General features: G+C 53.8%; 6 protein-coding genes across 6 annotated transcripts; 3 read left to right on the top strand and 3 right to left on the bottom strand.

The window, feature by feature from the left end:
* Positions 1-1,042: 1,042 nt before the first annotated feature.
* On the top strand, positions 1,043-4,088 carry E0L32_006893 (uncharacterized protein; the record flags this gene model as incomplete). The annotated part of the gene is made up of 3 exons (XM_031141576.1): positions 1,043-3,116; positions 3,182-3,759; positions 3,807-4,088. The coding sequence occupies 3 exons, from the start codon at positions 1,043-1,045 to the stop codon at positions 4,086-4,088; spliced, it is 2,934 nt and encodes a 977-aa protein (XP_030994192.1).
* Positions 4,089-4,290: 202 nt separating this feature from the next.
* E0L32_006892 (uncharacterized protein) lies at positions 4,291-6,232 on the bottom strand (the record flags this gene model as incomplete). The annotated part of the gene is made up of 3 exons (XM_031141575.1): positions 4,291-5,410; positions 5,479-6,137; positions 6,197-6,232. The coding sequence occupies 3 exons, from the start codon at positions 6,230-6,232 to the stop codon at positions 4,291-4,293; spliced, it is 1,815 nt and encodes a 604-aa protein (XP_030994191.1).
* An 834-nt stretch (positions 6,233-7,066) lies between these two features.
* On the top strand, positions 7,067-8,701 carry E0L32_006891 (uncharacterized protein; the record flags this gene model as incomplete). The annotated part of the gene is made up of 6 exons (XM_031141574.1): positions 7,067-7,174; positions 7,233-7,358; positions 7,419-8,222; positions 8,286-8,383; positions 8,439-8,555; positions 8,614-8,701. 6 exons carry the CDS (start codon positions 7,067-7,069, stop codon positions 8,699-8,701), a joined length of 1,341 nt encoding a protein of 446 aa, XP_030994190.1.
* Positions 8,702-9,681: 980 nt separating this feature from the next.
* On the top strand, positions 9,682-12,462 carry E0L32_006890 (uncharacterized protein; the record flags this gene model as incomplete). Its single annotated transcript, XM_031141573.1, has 1 exon — positions 9,682-12,462. The coding sequence occupies one exon, from the start codon at positions 9,682-9,684 to the stop codon at positions 12,460-12,462; it is 2,781 nt and encodes a 926-aa protein (XP_030994189.1).
* Positions 12,463-12,570: 108 nt separating this feature from the next.
* On the bottom strand, positions 12,571-17,105 carry E0L32_006889 (uncharacterized protein; the record flags this gene model as incomplete). Its single annotated transcript, XM_031141572.1, has 8 exons — positions 12,571-13,332; positions 13,516-13,663; positions 14,064-14,651; positions 14,721-15,116; positions 15,175-15,509; positions 15,577-15,895; positions 15,999-16,489; positions 16,920-17,105. The coding sequence occupies 8 exons, from the start codon at positions 17,103-17,105 to the stop codon at positions 12,571-12,573; spliced, it is 3,225 nt and encodes a 1,074-aa protein (XP_030994188.1).
* Positions 17,106-18,041: 936 nt separating this feature from the next.
* E0L32_006888 (uncharacterized protein) lies at positions 18,042-19,799 on the bottom strand (the record flags this gene model as incomplete). The annotated part of the gene is made up of 4 exons (XM_031141571.1): positions 18,042-18,429; positions 18,509-18,868; positions 18,943-19,680; positions 19,744-19,799. 4 exons carry the CDS (start codon positions 19,797-19,799, stop codon positions 18,042-18,044), a joined length of 1,542 nt encoding a protein of 513 aa, XP_030994187.1.
* Between the last annotated feature and the right edge of the window lie 762 nt (positions 19,800-20,561).

Below are 20,561 nucleotides of genomic sequence, written 5' to 3'. Positions count from 1 at the left end.
GTCGACGTGACCAAACTCAGCCGTACCAGCGTAACACAGGTTTCTCGACTGGCTGAAATCGGGAGCTGAGCATCACCTGGACCTTCTCCCTTTCGCACGGTTTCTGGCTGGTAGCGGCCGATCTGGGAGGCTGCCAAGACCAATGAACCCGAAAATACGAGGGCTGATGTTCATCGATACCTCATAGCCTAATGCCAAGGTGGAAAATCCGGGGTGGTGTTTGGATGCAGGAACTGATCTGAGACAAGCATGAGCACAGCGCTCGAGTCAGGCGGCCAGCTCATTGGCCTGGAGCCAAGTGTGACTGGTGATCGCTACACAGGGCTGATCTGAGCTCAGCCCGGACCACAATTGGCATGCTTACTCACTGATTCTCTGACTGACTGAAACTCAGAGCCCGTGCCGGCCTGAGTTGTGGGTCCCCGGCTGGGGCGACGAATATGTCCGAGATTCACACCGCGTGAGTATGGTCCGTCTTGGTCCTCCGATATAGGTAGCTTACGAAAGTAGCAAGAAACTGCTCAGATCTCATCTGATTAGATAATTTGCCGAGGGCTCACGCTAAGCCCCGGGTGATCCACCTGGTGGGAGGAGCATCTTGGAGGATCCGGTCCGGTTATCGCAGGGTTGGCTTGGCGACGAAGATAATTATTCACAGGTTGGGAAACCATCAAAGGCTCTTTGTTGACTCGCACTGGAAGTCAGTGATGCCGGCTTGCTACTTCGTGTCACCCATCTACAAATATCCCTCGATATAGCCTGATCAGACCTGAGACCGATCGACCGACAGAGCGCGCTATTTCTAGCCCATTCGGCCAAAGTTAAGGCAGAAGGGACGACAATCTTGTAGGGGGCTAGCACTTCGGTTGGAAACGGTCTTTCCTCCTTTCTAGCAGGAGGTCGAACCGGTATGCCTTCCTGTGGAGCTTTGGTGGTGGGAGTTGATGTAGGAGGTAGACTTCCCTGTCCCTGGTTGTTCGACCCAAGCTCAGCTAGCTGACGTGGACACCTAGGAACGAATACGGACAGCGTCCTCCTGGACATGTCCAAGTCGGGAAAAGATGCGGTCGTAGCCTCGCACAAAGCATCTACCACATCCAACGTGACGTTGTCTGTCTATGAAAGCCTTAAGGAGCTCATAGCAGCTTCGAGCAGGAGAGGTGAGGACATTGCAGCCGTGGCGATCGGAACTACGCATTTTCTTAACGCTATTATCGAGCGAGACTCGTCCCGCGTGGAGAAGGTAGCTGTGTTGAGGCTAGCTTCTCACGGCTTCTCAACGGGCACACCCCCTTTCACGGACTGGCCCAAGCCTCTGAAGAGAATCATTCACGGGCACTCTGCCATCATACCAGGCGGATGCAACATCAACGCCACTCTTATCGCACCGATTGACGAGGCTGCAGTCCGTGAACAGGCCGAGATCATCAAATCGAAGGGGCTTAAGAATGTTGTGATTGTTGGCATCGGCTCTACGACGGACGTTCATCACCACCAAGAAGAAGCAGTGCATGACGTTCTCCGGCAAGAGCTTGGGTACAACGTCAACATTGTTCTCTCACGCAATATTGCTGGAGCTGGCTTGCTGACCCGCGAAAATGCGGCTATTCTCAATGCATCGATTTTGAGCTTTGCGCAACGGACTATCCGCGCCTTCATTGGCGCGATGCGTCGTATCGGTCTGCAATGTCCGCTTTACCTGACGTCGAATGCAGGCCACCTCCTCCCCTTCTCGGAAGCTATGCAGACTCCCATCAGAATTTTCTCCTCCGGCCCGACCAACTCAATACGAGGAGCTGCTTTCTTGACACACACGTCGATAGAGCAGTCCGGAAGTATCGTGGTCGATATCGGAGGCACGACAACCGATGTGGGCTATCTGATGAAGAACGGTTACCCAAGGCTATCCAAGTCATTCACAGCATTGGCAGGGGTCAAAGTGAACTTGGAGATGCCCTCCGTTGAAAGCATCGGATTGGGCGGCGGTTCCATTTTGCACGAAAGCGCAGAAGGCAAAGTCACCATCGGCCCGGACAGCGTGGGACATGATCTTACTACCAGAGCTCTGTGCTTTGGCGGAGATACAGCAACCACAACTGATATTGCAGTGGCGCTTGGCGCCCAACTCGGGACGTTCTTGGTCTCGCTCCCCACTGCCACAGTCAACAAGGCACAAGCTCGGATGAAAAAGATGATTGAGTCGTGTATCGACAGAGCCAAACTCTCGCCAGATCCCTGCACTGTCATACTAGTGGGAGGCGGCTCGATCCTGTGCCCGAGAGAGCTCAGCGGTGTCGGTGAGCTGATCCTGCCAGAGCATGCTGGAGTAGCTAATGCTATCGGTGCTGCCATTGCCAAGATCCACGGAGCCGCAGAGAAGATCATCTCCGGCTCGGGCATCAAGGCTGGCATCGCTGAAGTTAAAGCGGAAGCCATCAACAATGCTGTGGCCAAGGGAGGTGATGCCAGCTCAGTCACCATCCTTCACGAAGAGGCGTCTGGGGTTCCATATACAGATGGCCAGACACTGATCAAGGTTGAGGTCGCCTGTCCGGCCGACCACGGTCGGGTCTTTGCCTCGATGACACAGACTACTGCACCCGACGAGCTAATAGACCACGAGATGTTCAAAGAGGCCAAAGAACATGATATTGCTTCTGAGGACCACTCTCCTGACGACGCGGAGATCGACCTCGCTACCTACCGCCCCACCATCGATACAGACGGACAGTGGGTTCTCTCTGAGCCAGACCTGAGGTTCCTAGCCATTGGTTGTTACATCCTTGGCTGTGGCGGCGGTGGATCACCCTACGTGCCGTATCTCGAACTTAAGCAGATGGTCTCGGAAGGAGAGACGATCAAGATTATACGGCTGGAAGACGTCAAGGATAATGATATGCTCCCGACAGTTGCGAGCGTGGGCACACCGGCCGTCAGTATCGAGCGCCCAGGCGGCATGGGTGTTCTGCACGCAATGAAGGCTATGGAAAAGGAGATGAAGGTCAAGTTCGATGGCCTGACGGCGACTGAGATTGGCGGGGGCAACGGTGTGGCGACGTTGATCTGGGGCTCCTCTCGTCACTACAACATCCCGACAGTTGACGGCGACTTCATGGGTAAGTGTCTGGAGTTTCCCAACAGCTATGAAGATGGGAAAAATCTGACTTGGATATCATTATAGGGCGGGCCTATCCCAATTTCGAAATGGTTTCGACGTACGTCAAGGCAAAGACTATCAACGAGCTTCTCCCCGTGACCCTCTGCAGCGGCACAGGGGATACCGTGATCGTGCCCGCGAACCAGACGGACGAGGTCTCGGCGGGACGCTCGATCCGTGATGCCTGCGCGAGCATGGGCTTTTCAGCTGGTGCCTCCGGCCCTCCTCTACCCGGCAGCCGCGTGAGAGAGGTCGGCATTCCCAACACCTTCTCGCTAGCCTGGCGACTGGGCCGCGCCGTTGCAATAGCACAGCAGCAACAGATGGGTCCGGCATCCATCACCGATGCCTTGATCAGGGCCGCAGGAGGTCAAGATAGTGCGGCCGTGGTGTTCCGCGGCAAGATCCGCGCGGTCGAGACCAAGATCACGGCAACGGCACACAGTCTCGGTAAGGTCATTATCGAGAAGCTGGATGATGGAGAGGATGACGGCGGCAACGGTGTCGATGGACTGGGTCGGGAATTTGACGAGATCGAGGTCCCTTTTATGAACGAGAATCTTTGTGTCGTCGGCAGGAAGAGGGCTGATGGGTCGGAGAAGGTAAGTGTTCTCACTCAAAAAAGATGCTGTTACATTGATACTGATAGGGTTCCAAGGTCATCGCGACTGTGCCCGATCTGATCGTCTTGATCGATACCTCCACTGGTGAGGCCATCGGTGTGCAAGACTACAGGTATGGCTTAAAGGCTACGGTCATGATCATGGCGCCCCATCCTCTCTGGACAACGCAGCGTGCGTTGAAGATTGCCGGTCCGCAAGTCTTTGGACTGCCCTACGAATACAAACCCGCGCTCCAATACAGCAAGCCGGGTAGTGTCATCGACGAGTATCGGGCGCCGTCGCTGATGAAGTCCATCGGATTATATTGAGATAATGGACAACACTACGTGTGCGCTTGACAGGGGCGGAGATATAGATTTTCGATACGACATTGTTTGACTCTTTGCTTGAGAGGAGGGGATAAGATACGCATATGGCATTCATTGTGTAGAAAATATGGTCCATGCCTCTCGAATGTCATGTCGCAAATGATATGTTTTCAAGCCTTCTGACCCTGACGGGCAAGCGCCTTCATATTGGGACTGGAAAGGTGTCCAGGTCTGCAAACAGTTGATCCCACCCCTCCGCATTCGGAATGTTGCCAATGAACTCGTCCCAGATCTCGTTCAGGTCAATTGAGTCTGCCTCGGCGAGATTCCACTCCGGTTTCGCGTCCATCGCCGAGTTCATATCGAAGCTCCCATTTTGGACCGGATCAACATTCCCGTCACTTGCGATAGCAGTGCAGTCCCCAGCGTCCTTGAATGAAGGAGAAGTCAGCGCTGGCAGTGCCGCCTCACAGGGCACCGCATCGGCGACAGCTCCAACGCCTTGGTTACGGGGCCGTCGTAGTATGCCCGTCAGATCTCGCAGCATATTCGTAACCATGACCGAGTCCTTACCCACCTTCTCCAGCAACTGGATTGTATTAGTAAGCTCCAACCTTCGTGCTTCCGCTTCTGCATCTCTCGTGCTCGACGCACCAAGACTGAGGGTGGGGTCGGTTGCAAGCACGATGCAGGACATGAACAGGTGGTTGATGATACAGCCGTTTCGGTGCGACGAGGGTTGTTTCTGCACAATGCTACCATCTGGAGTCGTGACGATCGTCGACTCTCCGAGGCAGTCCTGCAGGACAGCTGAGGCTGTTTGCAAGACAGCATGCGCAGACCTCAAGCATGTGGCTCGGAGCTTGTCGCGGAGAGGTTCATGTAGCGCGGGACCTGGCCGGAGATACGGGCGCAAAAGTCGGGCCCGTCTTGCGTGGTACGCCAGGAGAATCGTCTTCTTCTGAAACGCAAACCGGGCCGGCGCCTCTGGCGGCAGGGGGTCAGGGTGGGTTAGTGCCGGGAGCAGATTTGTGAGATCACGCTCGAACAATTGATCTAGTGCTTCAACCTGTTCGTATGGTAGGCCGTCGATCTCACCTATGCCTAGAGGAAGACCGTCGATAATCCGACGGCACGTATCTGCCAAACGTATGCGTTGGATGAAAATGGACATCTCGGTGGGCTGGGTGTCTGGTCTTGCTTCATCCTCAGCAAAGGTAGCCACGTCCTCATCGTTGAGGTGACGTGGGTACTTGACAATCATATGTTTTGGATTGATCAAGTAAGTTCGATCCAAGGCGCCATTCATGATGCCAAGCAGCCTTAAAAGTCCACGTTAGATACTCCAGTTTGACGAACTCAGTAGACATGGCAATGGGGTACCACTTACCAATCTGTTGAAGCAAGGTACCACCAAATCCTGCGTTTGTACTCGCGGGTGATGAGATTGCCCTGATCAGGCTGATTGGGAGCGTCGACAAGGTGAAGTGACATCTGCCGCGCAACACTGATAGAGCAGCTGTGCAAGTAGTGGTATGTGCTGGAGAGTCCTTCGAGACTGTATATCTGCTCAGCCAGGATCATGGTGGCTTGAACAGCCTCGAGTGACTTGGGAGAGGACCGCGAACTTTGATCAAGAATATCCAGAGTCGCCTTGCGCCAGAGGAACGATTGGTGGGCCGCCTCTTCTGCCGTTTTGAACCTGAGCGAGGAGGGGCCTCTATCATTCCACAGAAAAGCACTCGATGCACATATGCTAAGAATGAGAGCAGCGATACCCAATTCCACCTCCTGACCATGTGAGAGGCGGTTGTAAGTGTCGACGATCATCTGTCGAGCGGTGGGCTCATGCACTATGCGCAGGAGGTAGCTGGCATTCTCGATGTATTCATCGAACAAGGACATGGCATCCTCTCTTGTCGGCAGTCGTACATCTCTTGAACCACCCTCGCAATCCTGCGGGCCGCCATTAGGCAAGACGGGATGTTGGGTACCGGCCAGCTGTCTCGGATAGACCCCGAACGTTAAGTCGTGCCCGTGATCCAGAAACTGTATCAAGTGTCAAAAAGGAGAAAGGGAGCAAATGGCTTGCTGCAATCTAAGCTCACCACAGAACTGTAATTTGCAGCACCAGAGTTGCCCATCAGCTGTGATGGTGCAGAATGCTTCGTCCGAATGGTGTTTCTATGGTCATTTGAGCGATGCTCGTTCGGGGGCGACGATGCATTTGTGCCACCAGCAAGCCTCTCGCCCCCGAACACAGCCTGTTCAAGCCTACGTAGCCTGTCTAGCAGCTCGTCCCCTGGTACGCTGGGAAACCTTTAGTCATGCTCCGATTAGTACGCCTGTTCCGTCAATGGTGAGTATGGGAACTCACTGTTGATATACTCCTATGTTGAATTCTTCCGGAGGCCCGTCGCATGGGACTTTTCGCACGGAGCAATTGAGACAGGGGCGTCCTCTGTCACACTTGAGCTTCTTGCTTCGACAAAAGTCGCAAGATATTTGCGGCTGACGGCGGCGGGGGGCCGAGGGTGCCGCCACTGCCGCTGACGACGCCTTGCGTTTCATCCTCTCTATTGGAGCCAGTCCTCTGCAGTCTTCAGGATTATACCGACAAGATCGAAGTCTGATACATGGATTATCCGATTTGTGGAAGGAATGAGAACCGGAGGTTGTAGAATGACATCTCATCCGGATCTTCCATGGATATCCACACAGTGCTAAAAGAGACATTTGAAACTGTAGTTACTACTTGTACTTGTAGTTCGATACTTCTAGTTCAATAGTGGAGATCCGTGGAAGCTCCGAATAAGATCTGATATTACACCGTCGGTCTGCATTCCTGTTATTCATTGATGCTATCTAGTCCTATTGGCTACCATTTATATATTCCATCTCATTATTGCAAGCACGTCTCTACTTGTACAGTGGTGCGGTGTAGTAGCATCAGCATTTGGCCCTTCTCACTCTTTGCCATGTCTCAATCACACAACTCGAGAGCCTATCTGTCCGTGCTCGGGGCCTCACTGGCATTCTTTTGCACTACAGGCTATCTTAATGCTTGGGGACTTTTCCAAGATCATGTATTTCTTTTCTCTTTGACCTCATGAAATACCGCCATCGCTAACAACACTTCCCTAGTACAAAGCGAACCAGTTGCATGACCATTCAGAGTCTGAGATTGCTTGGATCGGATCTGTTGCAATCTTCCTTCTCTATGCCTTGGCCCCCGTCGCGGGGATTCTCGTCGATAGAGTTGGTCCTACGGTACGACTTCCCGTGTAAGACCTCACCCGATTGAAATTAGCTAACCTTTCCACCGCAAAGAAACTCCTTTGCCTGGGTTCCTCAGGCTACCTTCTCGCGATATTCATGACGTCTCTCTGCTCTCAGTACTATCAGTTCTTCCTAGCGCAGTCATTGTTGCTAGGATTAAGCATGCCATTCATTTCATGGCCTCCGGTAGGAGTTGTTTCGAGGCACTTGCCGCATCGTCGAGGTCTCGCGCTAGGTCTGGTCATTGGCGGCTCATCGCTCGGCGGCATCATATGGCCTATCACCCTTGACAAGCTGCTCAACTATCATCACGTTAGTTTCGGGTGGACCATGCGAACTTTTGGCTTCATCACACTGCCATGTCTACTTATCGCCTGCTTCACTGTACGCGAAGCACCCCGCGTAGCCACGACTCCCGCTCCAGCTCCAGCTTCATCAGATGCCGACGAAACCACAAACCCTGTTACAGACACCCCAGCTATTGAGGCCTCAGAGAAGCCCTCAGATCAGCCTGCCTCTGGAGTGCTTGCAATGCTGAAGAGCAAGACATTTATCTACCTTGCCATTGGGCTAGCAATTGGGTATCTAGGCATGTTTGCGCCTTTTTTCTATGTGTCATCCTACGCGAGCCAGCTCGGACAGCCCAGCGATGTCTCCTTTTCCATGATCTCGGCCATCAATGCTGCCTCCTTCGTCGGTAGGGTTGTTCCGGGACATATTGCCGACACATATGGCCACTACAACATCCTCATCCTGGCGCTTTTCACCTCTGGTGTCGTTGGCTTCTGCTGGACGGCAATCGTCAACCTGGCTGGACTAGTCATCTGGTCACTTGCCTATGGATTCACGTCTGGGGTATGTCTCCCACGAGTTGTAAGCCCCGTGCGATGTAAGACAGCATTTGCTAAATTCCTACAGGCTGTTATGAGCCTCCAGGGTGCGAGTGTGGGAAAGATTGCTACCCATGAGAGCCAGGGCACTGCAATGGGTTTGCTAATGGGTTCGATGGCCATCACGTAAGTACATATTCTCATGTTCTGGCCTTCCCAGCCCATTTACTAACGTGTTCAGTTCTCTTGTCGGTTCTCCCATCGGCGGGCAGCTTGTGGGAACCTACGGTTACTTGGCATTATCCATGTTCACAGGCGCGACTTTGGTGGTTGGCGCCATATTCACAACCTTGGCCAGGTTTACCCTTAGCCGGAGCGTACTTGCAAGCTATTGAGAATCTGACTGAACGAAAAAGAGTCTCTCGCAAGTCTCATCCGGCCCCCGGTCGCGACTATTTGGACCGGTGGCGTCGTATGAGAAGTGCCGCGGCATATTACAATTGACCTCGAGCACATTTTGAGGACTCTGATAGAGGGACGGCCAAGGTCCTGATAGAAGAAATGAAACGGTAATGTTGTATTCTATAAACTTAAATCCTTAAAATTTTGTAGACTAGAGAAAAAGAACTACCGCTCTTTATTTCCTTGTCGCCGCCGAACACTTGTCTTGGTGACCAGGATTGTGGTTTTTATTGAATCTTAAACCTCCTTCAGTGATAATTTCAGCAACTCATTATGCGTAGCACAGGTGTCAAGGATGGATTGGGGAGGGGGGATTTCGTAGTGTACCTAGTAAATGCCTCTCTCATCCGGCATATCGGGAGGATGATGAGCGGAACCGCCGCCCTGGGGCTCGGTAGAGTTGTTTGTGGGGAAGAGCTTGGCAACCGTCACGGACGGGCGTTCCGTGTGGAGGAACCTCCGCAACCGTCCACACCACATTAGGGCTGCTGGATCCTGAGGCCATGGAACACTTTTAGTGCAGCTACTAATGCAACTATCCCATGATGGATTTGGCACGATCGAAAGGTGGCTTGCACTGCCAACTAATCGAGGTTGGGCCTACGAGATGTGGGCAAGCAGGGATGAGAATGATTACAGGAAGTTCATCAAGAGATACCTCAAGCCTGAATAGGAGGTAGGTCGTTACTGGGCACCCCGCAGGTTATTTCACTGCCTAACCTTTTGTGTTTGATGGATAATCTTGTAGCTCTGTTACCAGCCCGTTTGCGATGTCGAACCCTTGATCGGTTGGCGCCTCGCTGGTCTCTGACAGGTGCTCCACACCTCATTTCCCCTCACGAGGAGCCAGGTTGAATTGGGGTAAGATGGGTGAAGGACGGTGATCATTCCCCGGACTATCTGGGCCTCTGAAGTGTGTATAAGAACCCATGAGCTTTGCCGTGGGTCTTGGTGTGATGTCTCAAACATCTCAAGGGAGTTTGAGGAAGGCAGGCTTACTGGCATCCTAGGCTCGGATCATCATGCGGTATTCGCTCATTGTTGTCAGCCTCTTGCAGATTGTCACGGCGGCGTCAGCTAAGCCAAAGACCGCTGTCATCTCTGGAAGAACCCTGAAAGTCAAGTGGACGCAAGCTTCAGATGGCTGGACTACCCAGATCCTGACAAGGAGCAGTGGTGGCCAATGGAAAGACGCGTCATCTCTCGCTGAGAGTCATTACGCCGTTGTATCAAACAAGACCACAGCTGCTCAGGCTACTCTGTCAGTCCAGAATGGCCAAGCTGGCCACTACACCGAGTTCGCGCCCGTGAACATCACATCATCGTGCAAGCTGGGTACGGTGACCACCACATCGGTCCTCGAAGACGGTATTTTCACTGCGACTTGGAGCATTGACACCTCTCGCTCCTGGGATGTCATCTCTGTCAACACGACATGGGTGCCAAAAGCCGGTGGCTGGTACTCTATTGTTAGCCCACGTGTGGTTGACATCGCCGACGACGCGCTTGGCTGGGGTGTTGTTCCTGGATTTTGGTCCTCGAACCAAGTCGAATCCAACCACACTTTGGCATACACCTATGTTCAGGGTGTCCCGATCGAACCCTTAGTCTCTGTCGAGGCAGCTACGACAAGCCTTGTTTCCATCCTGTCCGACACCCAGTCGAAGCTGAATTTTGCAGTTATGCCACATCCATCATTGGCTCGAGATCCTTACCCCTCCAGCGATATTTCAGGACAGCAGCAGTGGAACGTTGGAATGAGCTTGAGGAGCCGTAATGGCACCCTTTCTCCCACGGCGTACTACCCTGTCCTTGGCAAGGCTCACTCACAGATGTCCGCCGGTACCAGCGTCAGCGCCACTTTCCTCTACGTCGTGACGGATGAACCCCACACCTGGTTCGAGGTGAACAAGTTCGTCCACAATGAGGTCTATCCCTTGTCCGAATACGCCAAGCGGGCGAAGAATCTTCTTTCCCTCAGGGAGAGGCTGAATCGTATCCATGACTTTGTCGTTACGCCTGCCTCGAAGTGGAATCTCTGGAAATTCCAAAATCTCACCCTTGGAGCTGAGTCGGCCAAGCTCTCTGATGTGGCCGCCATGTGGATGGTCCAAAACCTCACCAATGACCCTCAGATGCTGGTGGAGAGACTGCCATACGCACGCAATTTCAAGCTCGCTCAGCAAGACACGACTGGCGGTCCATTTGACGGGGCAGCCCTTGGAGAGTACTACAAGAACGGGGCGTTTGTGAGCGAGATCGTTTGGATAGGCCACAATGAGCCTGACTATGTCTCGCCGCTCTTCACCACATTCTACACGCTGTCTGATGTCGGCAACATCTTGCTGTTCAACGCGACAGATGATGTGTTATTCTCGCGTTTCAAAAAGGCAGCAGAAAAGCTCCTGAGCTGGCAAAAAGCAGATGGGAGTTTTGACATTGGCTATATCCGATCCGACCCCAAGACCGTCAAATACCCACAATTGACAGACAACCGTGCCACCTGGTACGGGTTTATCACTGCGTATCGGGTCTTGAAAGACCAGAAGTACCTAGAAGCGGCCGAGGCCGGCGCACAATGGTTCATCAAGCACGTCCTGGCCACGGGCCGGTGGCTCGGAGTCTGCGATGACGCCTACCTTTACCCGGACTTTGCCACCATCTTTGCCGCCCAAGCCCTGCTCGATCTGTACGACCTGACGCAGGACAAGACGTATCTCGACGCTGCCATAGAGACAGCCAAGTTCTACACCTTACACATCTTCAACCACCCCGTCAACAGCGATGCGATCAAGACGCGCGGAAGCGAGAAATTACAGGACTGGCAGCTCAGCCAAGTGGCGCTGAACTATGAGCATGCGGGCTTCACCGGCACAGCTACGGAGCGTGGCCCCATCTTTATCAGCAGCCATGCTGGTACCTTCATCCGCATCCACGAAGCGACAGGAGACAAGTTCTTCCTGGAGCTCGCGCGTCTCGCCGCTCGCGGCCGTGATGCCTTTGTCGATGCTCGTAGCGGCATCCCCAGCTACTACTGGTACCAAGGCAACGCCGGTGGTTCGAGGTATCCGTGGCACGGCTGGTGGCACATCGGGTGGGTGACCGACTACCTTATATCGAGCGCGCACCTGCTCTCCGGAGGGCAGATTGACTTCCCGCACGGCTTTATTACCGCCAAGGTTGGCAGCCATGTGCCGTATGGCTTTGCCCCGGGCAGGATCTACGGCCAGGATGCGGAGCTGTGGCAGCCGCGCAGCTTGGTCACACTGTCGGACCCGGAGGTCGATTACATCACCGCACGAACGCCAGACAAGAAGAAGCTTTTCGTCATCATGATCAACGAAGCAGACTCGGCCAAGCAAGCAACCTTGAGCCTTAACCCCCGATCACTGACGCCGTTCAAGGTTGCGAAATGGGGTTCGGCTGAGGTGCTCGCTGGCTCCGGCAGTAAAAGCGGCGACAATACTTGGGGTGTCGAGCTCTCCCCTAACGGTATCACCGTACTGTCGATTGGCACGTCTGTCGATACGGACCCAAACGGTCCTTCTTTCAGGACTTTCAACATTACAGGGGCTGCAGGGCGACCGACTGTTTCTTGGTCATTCTGGGCGACTGTGAAGAGCTGGGCCGAATGGACTACGCCAGGAGCCTCGAACTGGACTGCGTCGCTTTCGAATGTTAATTACACCTTCTCTACGCCTCTGGACTTGTCCACAGCCGGTCAGGGCTCAGTGCAGATCAGAATTGCCAGCCAGGAGGGCGACTTCATCGGACATTCCGAGCCAGTGACTTGGCAGCTGTAGATTTTTCGAAGATCAATTTGACTACTCTTGCTCATCCTACATGACTATTATCGCATACAGTAGCTATTCCTTTTATAATACGAGTACACTGAGGAGAGCGTTGAAGTGCTACGCATTATCGATCATTCCTAACGACTTCTGCAACTCCTCGGGCAGCTCAAACGGTGTCTCGTGAGGAATCAATCCCTTTTCGCGTAGTGCAGCGTCAGTCACCTCAGGCTCCTCATCAAGTACCCTCTTCAACTCTCTCGCTCTGGCGGTGACGTCTTCAATGCTCACAATCCACTCCTCCGTCCACTGCGGGCTGATCGCTGCCGGAATCCCGATTTGTATGCTCCTGTACTCGAGCTTCTCCAGCCGCACAGTCCTTTCTGGATCCCACTGGATCTTGACGTCCGGAGACTTCGGTTTCGCGGGGTCGCGATGTCTTCTGCGCTTCCTCCCAGTCTCACTTGCTGCTGCTTCAGCCTTCTCTCCCTGCTCCCGCTCGTTTATATCCTCCTCCTCGGCGGCCTGCTCCGTGTCCTGCTCTCCATCCTGGGCAGAGCTGCCATGCGATGTGAGAACACCCTTCTCCAGGACCTTGATGAAGTCTTCTTTTCGCATCTTGAGAGCCAGTATGCGCTCCTGCCCGGCATCCTTGTAGGAATAGCCGGCGCGGTAGAGCATCCACGCCCAGCTGGGCTTGATCCACGTCATGCGCGTGTGGCGGAACTTGTCCGAGGCGTGCAGCTTCTGCGCTGCGACGGCCGGGTCCGCGATGGCCCGGCTGTAGGCCTGGTACACGGTGATGGTCTGGGCATCCTGGTGCGCGCGTATCTGCCTGAACGGTATTTGCGAAGCCGCTGGTGCTGCTGTGCCGGGCTGGTGCTGCGAGTGTCGTCATTCTAGCTGTCGGTGCTTATTGATAGTTCATTGCTAGTCTGCTCTTGTTTTCTCCAAAACTCGTTAAAGTCCCTTGCGGTATATCCAAAAGAGCTGTTCGAGCGATCTCTTGTTAAAAGACTCTCTCCACAGGGCCTGGTCATTTGGCAGGTGGTCTGGTCTAAGTACCTTGGGGTACAGCTGAGTCACGCCGTGCTTGCGACACGAATTCACAGCTGGCGGCCCACCTTCAGCTTGACTTAGTCGACTCCACCGGGATACTCCAAAAGAGGCCAAAGAAACAAGAAGGCCAAGTGTATTGTCGTTTACAACTTGACTGTGGCCAAAAGAGTAGTCGAAAGTACAACTAGCTGTCTTCGAAACCATGATGACTCGACCCTTCAAATCTTGGCCGACGTTCCGTACTATTCCCTCATTACCATGTATCGAAGGTCATAATGCATTGAGCAACATGGAGTTGTCTGAATGGGAAACAGGAACCGTCTGACAGTGTGCGAATAGGCTCAATTACTAAATTCAAAACAGAAATCATGAACGGTTCATATAGCAACCCATAATCAATAGACAAAGGAAATAAGAACGCCAGAGCACTTCTAGTCTGTGTTGTATCGTGAAAACAAAATCAAAGACCACCAGCACCTCGTTCTCAACCGCTCCAAGCCGCGCCACAAACTCCAGTTCAGTTAATCTCCTCCGCCGAGGTCGGCTCCACCGACTCCATCGCCTCCTTGGCCAGGTACTCGTCGTAGAGCATCATCTCGTCAAACTTGTCCGGCAGGCTGTCGACGCACGCGGCCAGCGGGTCCGTCGACGCCATGCCCAGGTCCACCATGAACGTGCCCTTGACCGCGTGCGCGAACCCGGCGTGCTGGCCGCCGCCGCGCAGCCGGCCCATCATGGCGCGGCCCTCGCCCGCCGTCAGGGCGCCCTTGGAGATGGCCATGGTCAGCAGGCCCTGCACGATGCTCTCGACGACGCGGAACGACGGGAAGAGCTTCTGGTACCCCGCGATGCAGAGGAAGAACCAGAACCACCACTCCGAGTCCCTGGTGTCGTCCTCCTTCTGCTGCAGGGTCGCGTTGGCGACGTAGAGCAGGCAGTACTGCCACAGCATGGTGTACGACGCCGAGGGGAAGCGCGTGCGGTACACGAGCACGAGGTGCTTGAGCTGGTTGATCGAGGCGTCGTAGACGGTGTCGGTCGTGCGCTTCTCGGCGGTGAAGCTCGCCAGCTGCAGCGTGCGGTGGGGGAGCTGGTGCTTGAAGGGCCGAAAGAGATCAGTAACAACGACGTGGAAGTATATGCTGTTTTGTCGCCAGACGCGTCAGCAAAGGAAGATCTGCTCTATACACTCAACCACGCGCAGGACTTACTGGGCTATTATAGCGTGGTGTGGTGTCTGAGGGCCCCGTACCATCTCGAGCGGAAGGGAGTTGCTCCAGTCCAGCAACGCAAGAAACTCCTTCTCTGCAAACTCTAAGGAGGCTCGGTCGGCTGAAGCAGCCAGTTCGTCTTCATCGTAGTACTTCCAGATCATTTCATTCGCGATGGGCCAGAAGCGACACAGATAGGTAAAAGTCTTTCCCATAAAAGATGGAAGTTCAAAGGGCTCCGGAACTGGTGTGGAATCCCGTATGATCTGGGTGCCTGGAATGGGTAGAGTGGGCGGTTGTTGAATCAGACCACATTGGAAGTTAAGACATCGACATCTATAAATCACCACCGTGAAGTTAGCTTCGGCACAGACTGATCGTGGTAAAGCGAGAAAACTGGTAACAAAGAGGGAGTGTTTGTGGCATGCATGTAGCTTGGTATGAGCATACTTACGTAACCCAGCAGAATGTGCCCCAAGCAACATAGGAAGCCGCCTTGATCCAGTCAATATGATCATCGAGCCAGTTCCTCGCAGAGTTGGCCGGGTTCACATCGAAGAGGCCGATATCCTTGCCCATTGCAATCCCTTCATTCAAGTATTTCATGCTCTCCTCCTCTTTGCCATGGCACATGCATGCAAGACTCAACAGTTGTGTTGCAGTGATCGTCATCAACGGTTGTCCTTCCAAAGGGTTGCGCTGTTTCTCCTCCTCGTATAGCCTGGTAGTCTCGTTGTAAAACAAGACGCTCAGAAGTGCCGCTTCCGGCCTGATCGAACTGAAGGCTTGCTATTCTCAGTTACTTAGTAATCTATTGGCACGTTTTAAAACCGAATCCAGAAAGGCAATTCCTTACCAATGTCCAGCAGAGCAATGCGTTTACCAGCAATGGGGAGCAGAACTTGGTTCGCTCGTGGACGAGGTCATCCAGGAAAAGATTGGCATCAAAGAGAGCGATTATGGGATGGTCGGTCAACAAGTAAAGCGAAATAGCATGAGCAGCAAGCTCGTTGGGTATGACTATTCTGGTCCAGTGGCTTATTTCGATATTGTTTAGGCGGTCATCGCAGTAAATGGGCCCCTTGCTGTGAGAGAAGCTTTTATCTTCTTCCTCGGCTGCGGGAACATTGGGTTCGGATAGACTCTTGGAATCCTCGTCAAAGACTTGAAAATGTCTGGTATCGGTCGTGCTGAGTCAGTCAAAGCTTTCGGAAGCCTTGAAGTGGTAATTGAGACTTTTCTTTTTTCCCTATGAAGACGCAGGAAGTCGAAACTTACTCGGGACTCTTCTTCTCGGGATTGCCCTCAGTGCTTTCGTTCGAAGGATCGCGCAGACGCGTCAGAAAACTCTCGATCTCAAGGCTTGAGATGTTGACGGGCAACAGGAACGGGTAGGCGATGGGATGTCGGATCATCAACTCAAACTCGAGGCTGTTTTGAGCCGGCTGGGAGAATGTCTTTGTCGAGCCATATTGAACGACAGTCTGTCGTGGGTCTGTCGTGTCGCTGCCTGCGGAAACGAAGAGTCTTTCGGAGACCGGCGATGTTAGAGACTTTAGAGGAGACTGAGAGTCTGAACTTTCTGAGCTTTCAAGGTTACGGAGGATCCGAGTAACGTCTTTCAGGCGTCTGCGAAGCTCCCCATTCTCTTGTCTCAGGGCCTCGATCTCCTCGACCTGGCCTTCCGGAAGCGTTCGAAGCCGGAGGGTATATATACACTCAAGATTTCTCTTCGCGCAAGACGAACACTTTGGCCGCTTGCTGTCGCACTAGAAATGGTAAGCAAGTGTCAGTAACGTCTCTGGTGAACAATGCGGTCCAGCAAGCTGTTGCCCACGATGAGTGAAACGAGGCTCAGCAAGGTGAGCACACCAGAGGAAGTGCAGTGTTTTCAGGGCCCGCCCAGAAAGATGATAATTGTTCAAAATGCATCTTCTATGGACTGGCGGCTTGAGGCTCAGGCCAGGTAGTTTCACTTGATGGGAGCTTTTGCTCAGGCCATTGGTTGTGCTCGACGCATCCCTCCTCCCCGCTGCAAAGAAGCGGAGACCGGCGGCGGGAATCTTAGCTCCAACGCGGCCAACGAGCCCCTTGGGCTCGATACGGCAATCACGAAAAACCGGTTGACAGTGCAAGCTAGGTGTGCCTCTTGCCAGAAGCAATAGAGGAGGTTAAATGTTAAGAAAGGAGGATGCAGACCGCTGACTTCTTGACCCTACACGCCACACATGCTGTGCGTCCTACGGAGCGTTTGGGTTTGTGGGCCTGCGGACCCGACTCCGTAAGCTTGTCGATGGCGGTCTCGGCCGACGCGGTTTGGGTGGCGGCGGGCGTCTCGAGGGCTGCCGGCGGTGCGGGCAGGATTGGCGTGTATCTTTTCGCCATTTTGACGTCGTTCGGGGGCGGGCGTCTCGTATGAGAAAGCTATCGGCGCTTGCTCGCATCCAATCTTGCTGGCAGTCGGAGGAAATATGTAGGCTCTGAGTCGACTCAAAAATCCCCAGACACGACGGCTATCCCCGTACGCACCTACGTAGTATCCACCATCTAAAGTACCATGCTCCCCTGCCATGTACCAGATGCAGAGCCGGGCTCGCTGGGACAGACAGAGGTTTCTGTCGGGGCAAAGTGGGACCGTAAGCGTACCGACCTGGTGGGTGGCAATACAGGAGGAAATCTTGTGTTTCGAGCGAGTAGCGGCTTCCTGTCGAGACGATGCAAAAGGCTCAAAAGCTATCGCAAAATACGGGCTGGGGAACGCAATGTAGTAATGGCAACGGATCCTCCCAGGTTACCGGCGCGACGGGAAAAGAGTTCAGGAGCTGAGCTGATGGACACGCCACCTCAGGTAGAAAGCAAATAATCAGCTCCGGAGGATCTTCCGCTGACAGACCAGGACCGCTGTGTATCAGCCAGTGATAACATGATGCACAATTACGTGGTGATGACAGTAGCTTAGGGCCCAGTTGTTTGTTGGGTGGGGAGCTGTTCGCGAGCGCCACGCCACCCACCACCGTGTCTTATTGCACTGTCTCTGAGGCTTGACCCGGACTACTAAGTAGCGCCGGGAAGCGATCGACATACCGTATCGACAAACCGTATCGACAACCGAACGGATCTACGCACCCCTGGCCGGCACTTTCTCTCTGTCGCATAACATCGGGGGTCCTCAGGTGGCAATTTTAGAGGAGCAGCATGATCTGCAAGCCCCGGTACAGCAAAAGGAAGGCTTGTACAACGAGAACTCCGATAGCTTCATTTCATTTGGAACTCCAGCACTTCCTCAATGCCGTTCATCAATTCTGTCGATATCCGTCTTTCTCACCCTGAAAAGGGCGTAAGCAGAGGCATTGTCAGCTCCGGCCCCCTTGGACCGGGTTTTCGCTCCTCGGCCGGTGCTTCAGCATCGAGGAACCATTCTAGCGATCTCCGGAACTGCTCCTCGGCACCTCCAAAGCGAGAATCGGTCGCAATGAAGTCTTTCCCGACTACATGACGCAAGGCGACTCGCACGAGCCACGAGTAACTAGGCGACAGGCTCACGCAAAGAATGTCCTTGTTATGGCAGTCGACAATGTCCAGCACCATCCCCGTTGCCGTGTCCAGGGCTGCTCGAGAGTACTCACGCCACTCCTCAAGCGACCTCTGCTTGGTGTTTGTAGCCTTGAATGGAAGCTCGAGGATGTGTTGGTGCAGGATGAAAAGCGCTCTATCGACTGGTTAGAGCGTTCTAGGATCTCCAGATAATTCTGGTTGCCGTAGTCTATTCTTGGCATATGAAAACTCACCGGATGGCCAGGGCTACGGGCTCGCAATAGAATCCAACACGGGCACTGGATTGTTGTATCAGCACTCGAAGAAACTGCTGCAGCCTATCATCCAATGCCTGGAGTTGGGACAGCCGGAGATTGAGATTCGCAATCTTGAATGCATCAGAAATCCGAGTGATAAACCAGACGACTTGTGCCGTCCTGGCAAACCCTCCCACACTGGTCGACGCCAGATCGGACAATGTCGTCACCCGGTCGACTTCTGTAGGAAGATCGTCCGAACCCATCAGACTCCACTCCAGTGGCAGGCGGGAGTCTTCGTCAGGCACAGAGGTTATCAGAGGCTGCTCCGGGATAGTTACGTCGCACGAAAACGCCCTAACCGATGATATGAATTATCAGTGATGAGGTACAAGACGGCGGTGACTTTGGCGCGGTGACCTGGGACTTACCGTTCGCACACAATGATGTTCCACCAAACGTTGGATTCCTCTACACGCTGCAACAAAGAAGACTCTCCCACTGCTTTCGAGTCAAGTTCATGTGTCTGAAGGGGTGGGAGGGTGAGGCCATGGCGCAAGCGAAGATGGAGACGAGCCGCACAGGCAATACGGGCAACGGCCGCAATAGACGCGAATGCCTCGTCCGGCTTACCGTTCACGTATTCATACACGGCCAGTAGAACACCCGCCTGTACAAGTGGGACCGATACGGCGTCGAGGCCTTGTGCCGTCGCAAGAAGCGACTTGGCATTTAGATAGAGCGGCCGAGTATCGAGCATCTGTCTCGCGTGCCTATTCCCGCCTCTTTGTTGCAGTTTGTGAGTGGAAGTGATCAAGCACATGCTCAACAGAAGAACAGAAAAGTCGACAGAAGGAACCGCGCCCAGAGTGATCAGGCCATCGTGAAATCGCCTTCTCGATATGAGGGGCCGGTGGCGTTGAAGCCCAGAGAAGTAGCGTACTGAGACGTCGTCCACATACTGGCCTGTCGAGCGGATCAGAGCTTGCACATGCGAATACACTCTTGAATCCAGTGACGATGGCTCTGGCGAGATGGAGACCGGCGAGATCGGAAGAGTGAACTGCGACGCAGCCGGGCTACGACTTGCTGCCTTTTGCTTTGAAGTGGCAGCCTGTTCCCGTGGCTGCTCGTCATATCGGCAGCGGAGACGCCGTCTAGAACAGTAGCTACAACAGGGTAGCATCTTGTCGCATCTCTTCTTTCGCCCTTTGCATGTCTCGCAGACATACAAGGCATGGGACACGGCCAAGGGCCCGCTGTCGGCCGCCATCCTCAGTTGCCTCATTGGAGCGAGAGCGCGAAGTTAATGTGCGATTCAATAGGTATCTGGGAGGAGTGAACTGGGGCAGCGAAGACTCCGAGGAGCATCGATGATGTTATGGCTAAAAGTGCCTCCGCGAGCCACCAGCTCCCACGATGACCGCATTGGTTGCTGCATTTGTCAGACAGGACCAAGTAGCCAATGATGCGCGCTAAATCGTCGGCCGCCACCATCGGGATACCCACGCGCTCTAAGCCGCTTCCGGCATCGTCGCCAGAGCACTCATTGATGCTGGTGATGATAAGATTGACCTTTCCCTCGTTTTCCCGGTTCGGTCCGTGAAACAAATGATTGACGAAACACTCCCATGTTGAACATTGGTCAAACTAATCGATGATTAGCCGTATTGGTGACATTTGGCCTTCGTTGCCTTTGAAATCCCCCCATGATTCCGCTCGGTGTCTCCCGGTCTCCTCCCCGGTCTCCTCCGGCGGCTGGATATGATGATATGGAGTTGAGTTAGGAAGGGAATATAATGTCGTTGTCTGCATGTTCAAAACTGAAATGAACCTATACTATTCAACTCTGGATCTATGATGAAGATGGCGCTTCCCATGTGACCCCTCGTCGCTCTTCCGTGTAGACCGCGTGTCGGGCGGGGTGGACGACGTGGCCGCGTCGCTGGGCCTGGGGACAAGTTGCAGCAGGTCAAGTGCGAGTTGCTCAGCCGGGAGGCGAAGCCGTTCACTAGGGCGGAGGGGAGAGTGTGGGCTACGGTGGAGCTCA

This window comes from Thyridium curvatum (assembly GCF_004353045.1).
Source record: "Thyridium curvatum strain D216 chromosome Unknown NODE_40_length_362384_cov_81.811220, whole genome shotgun sequence".
In the NCBI taxonomy this organism is placed as follows: domain Eukaryota; kingdom Fungi; phylum Ascomycota; class Sordariomycetes; order Thyridiales; family Thyridiaceae; genus Thyridium; species Thyridium curvatum.
The sequence above is the reverse complement of the archived record's forward strand: the minus strand, read 5'-3'. Positions and strand labels throughout refer to the sequence as shown.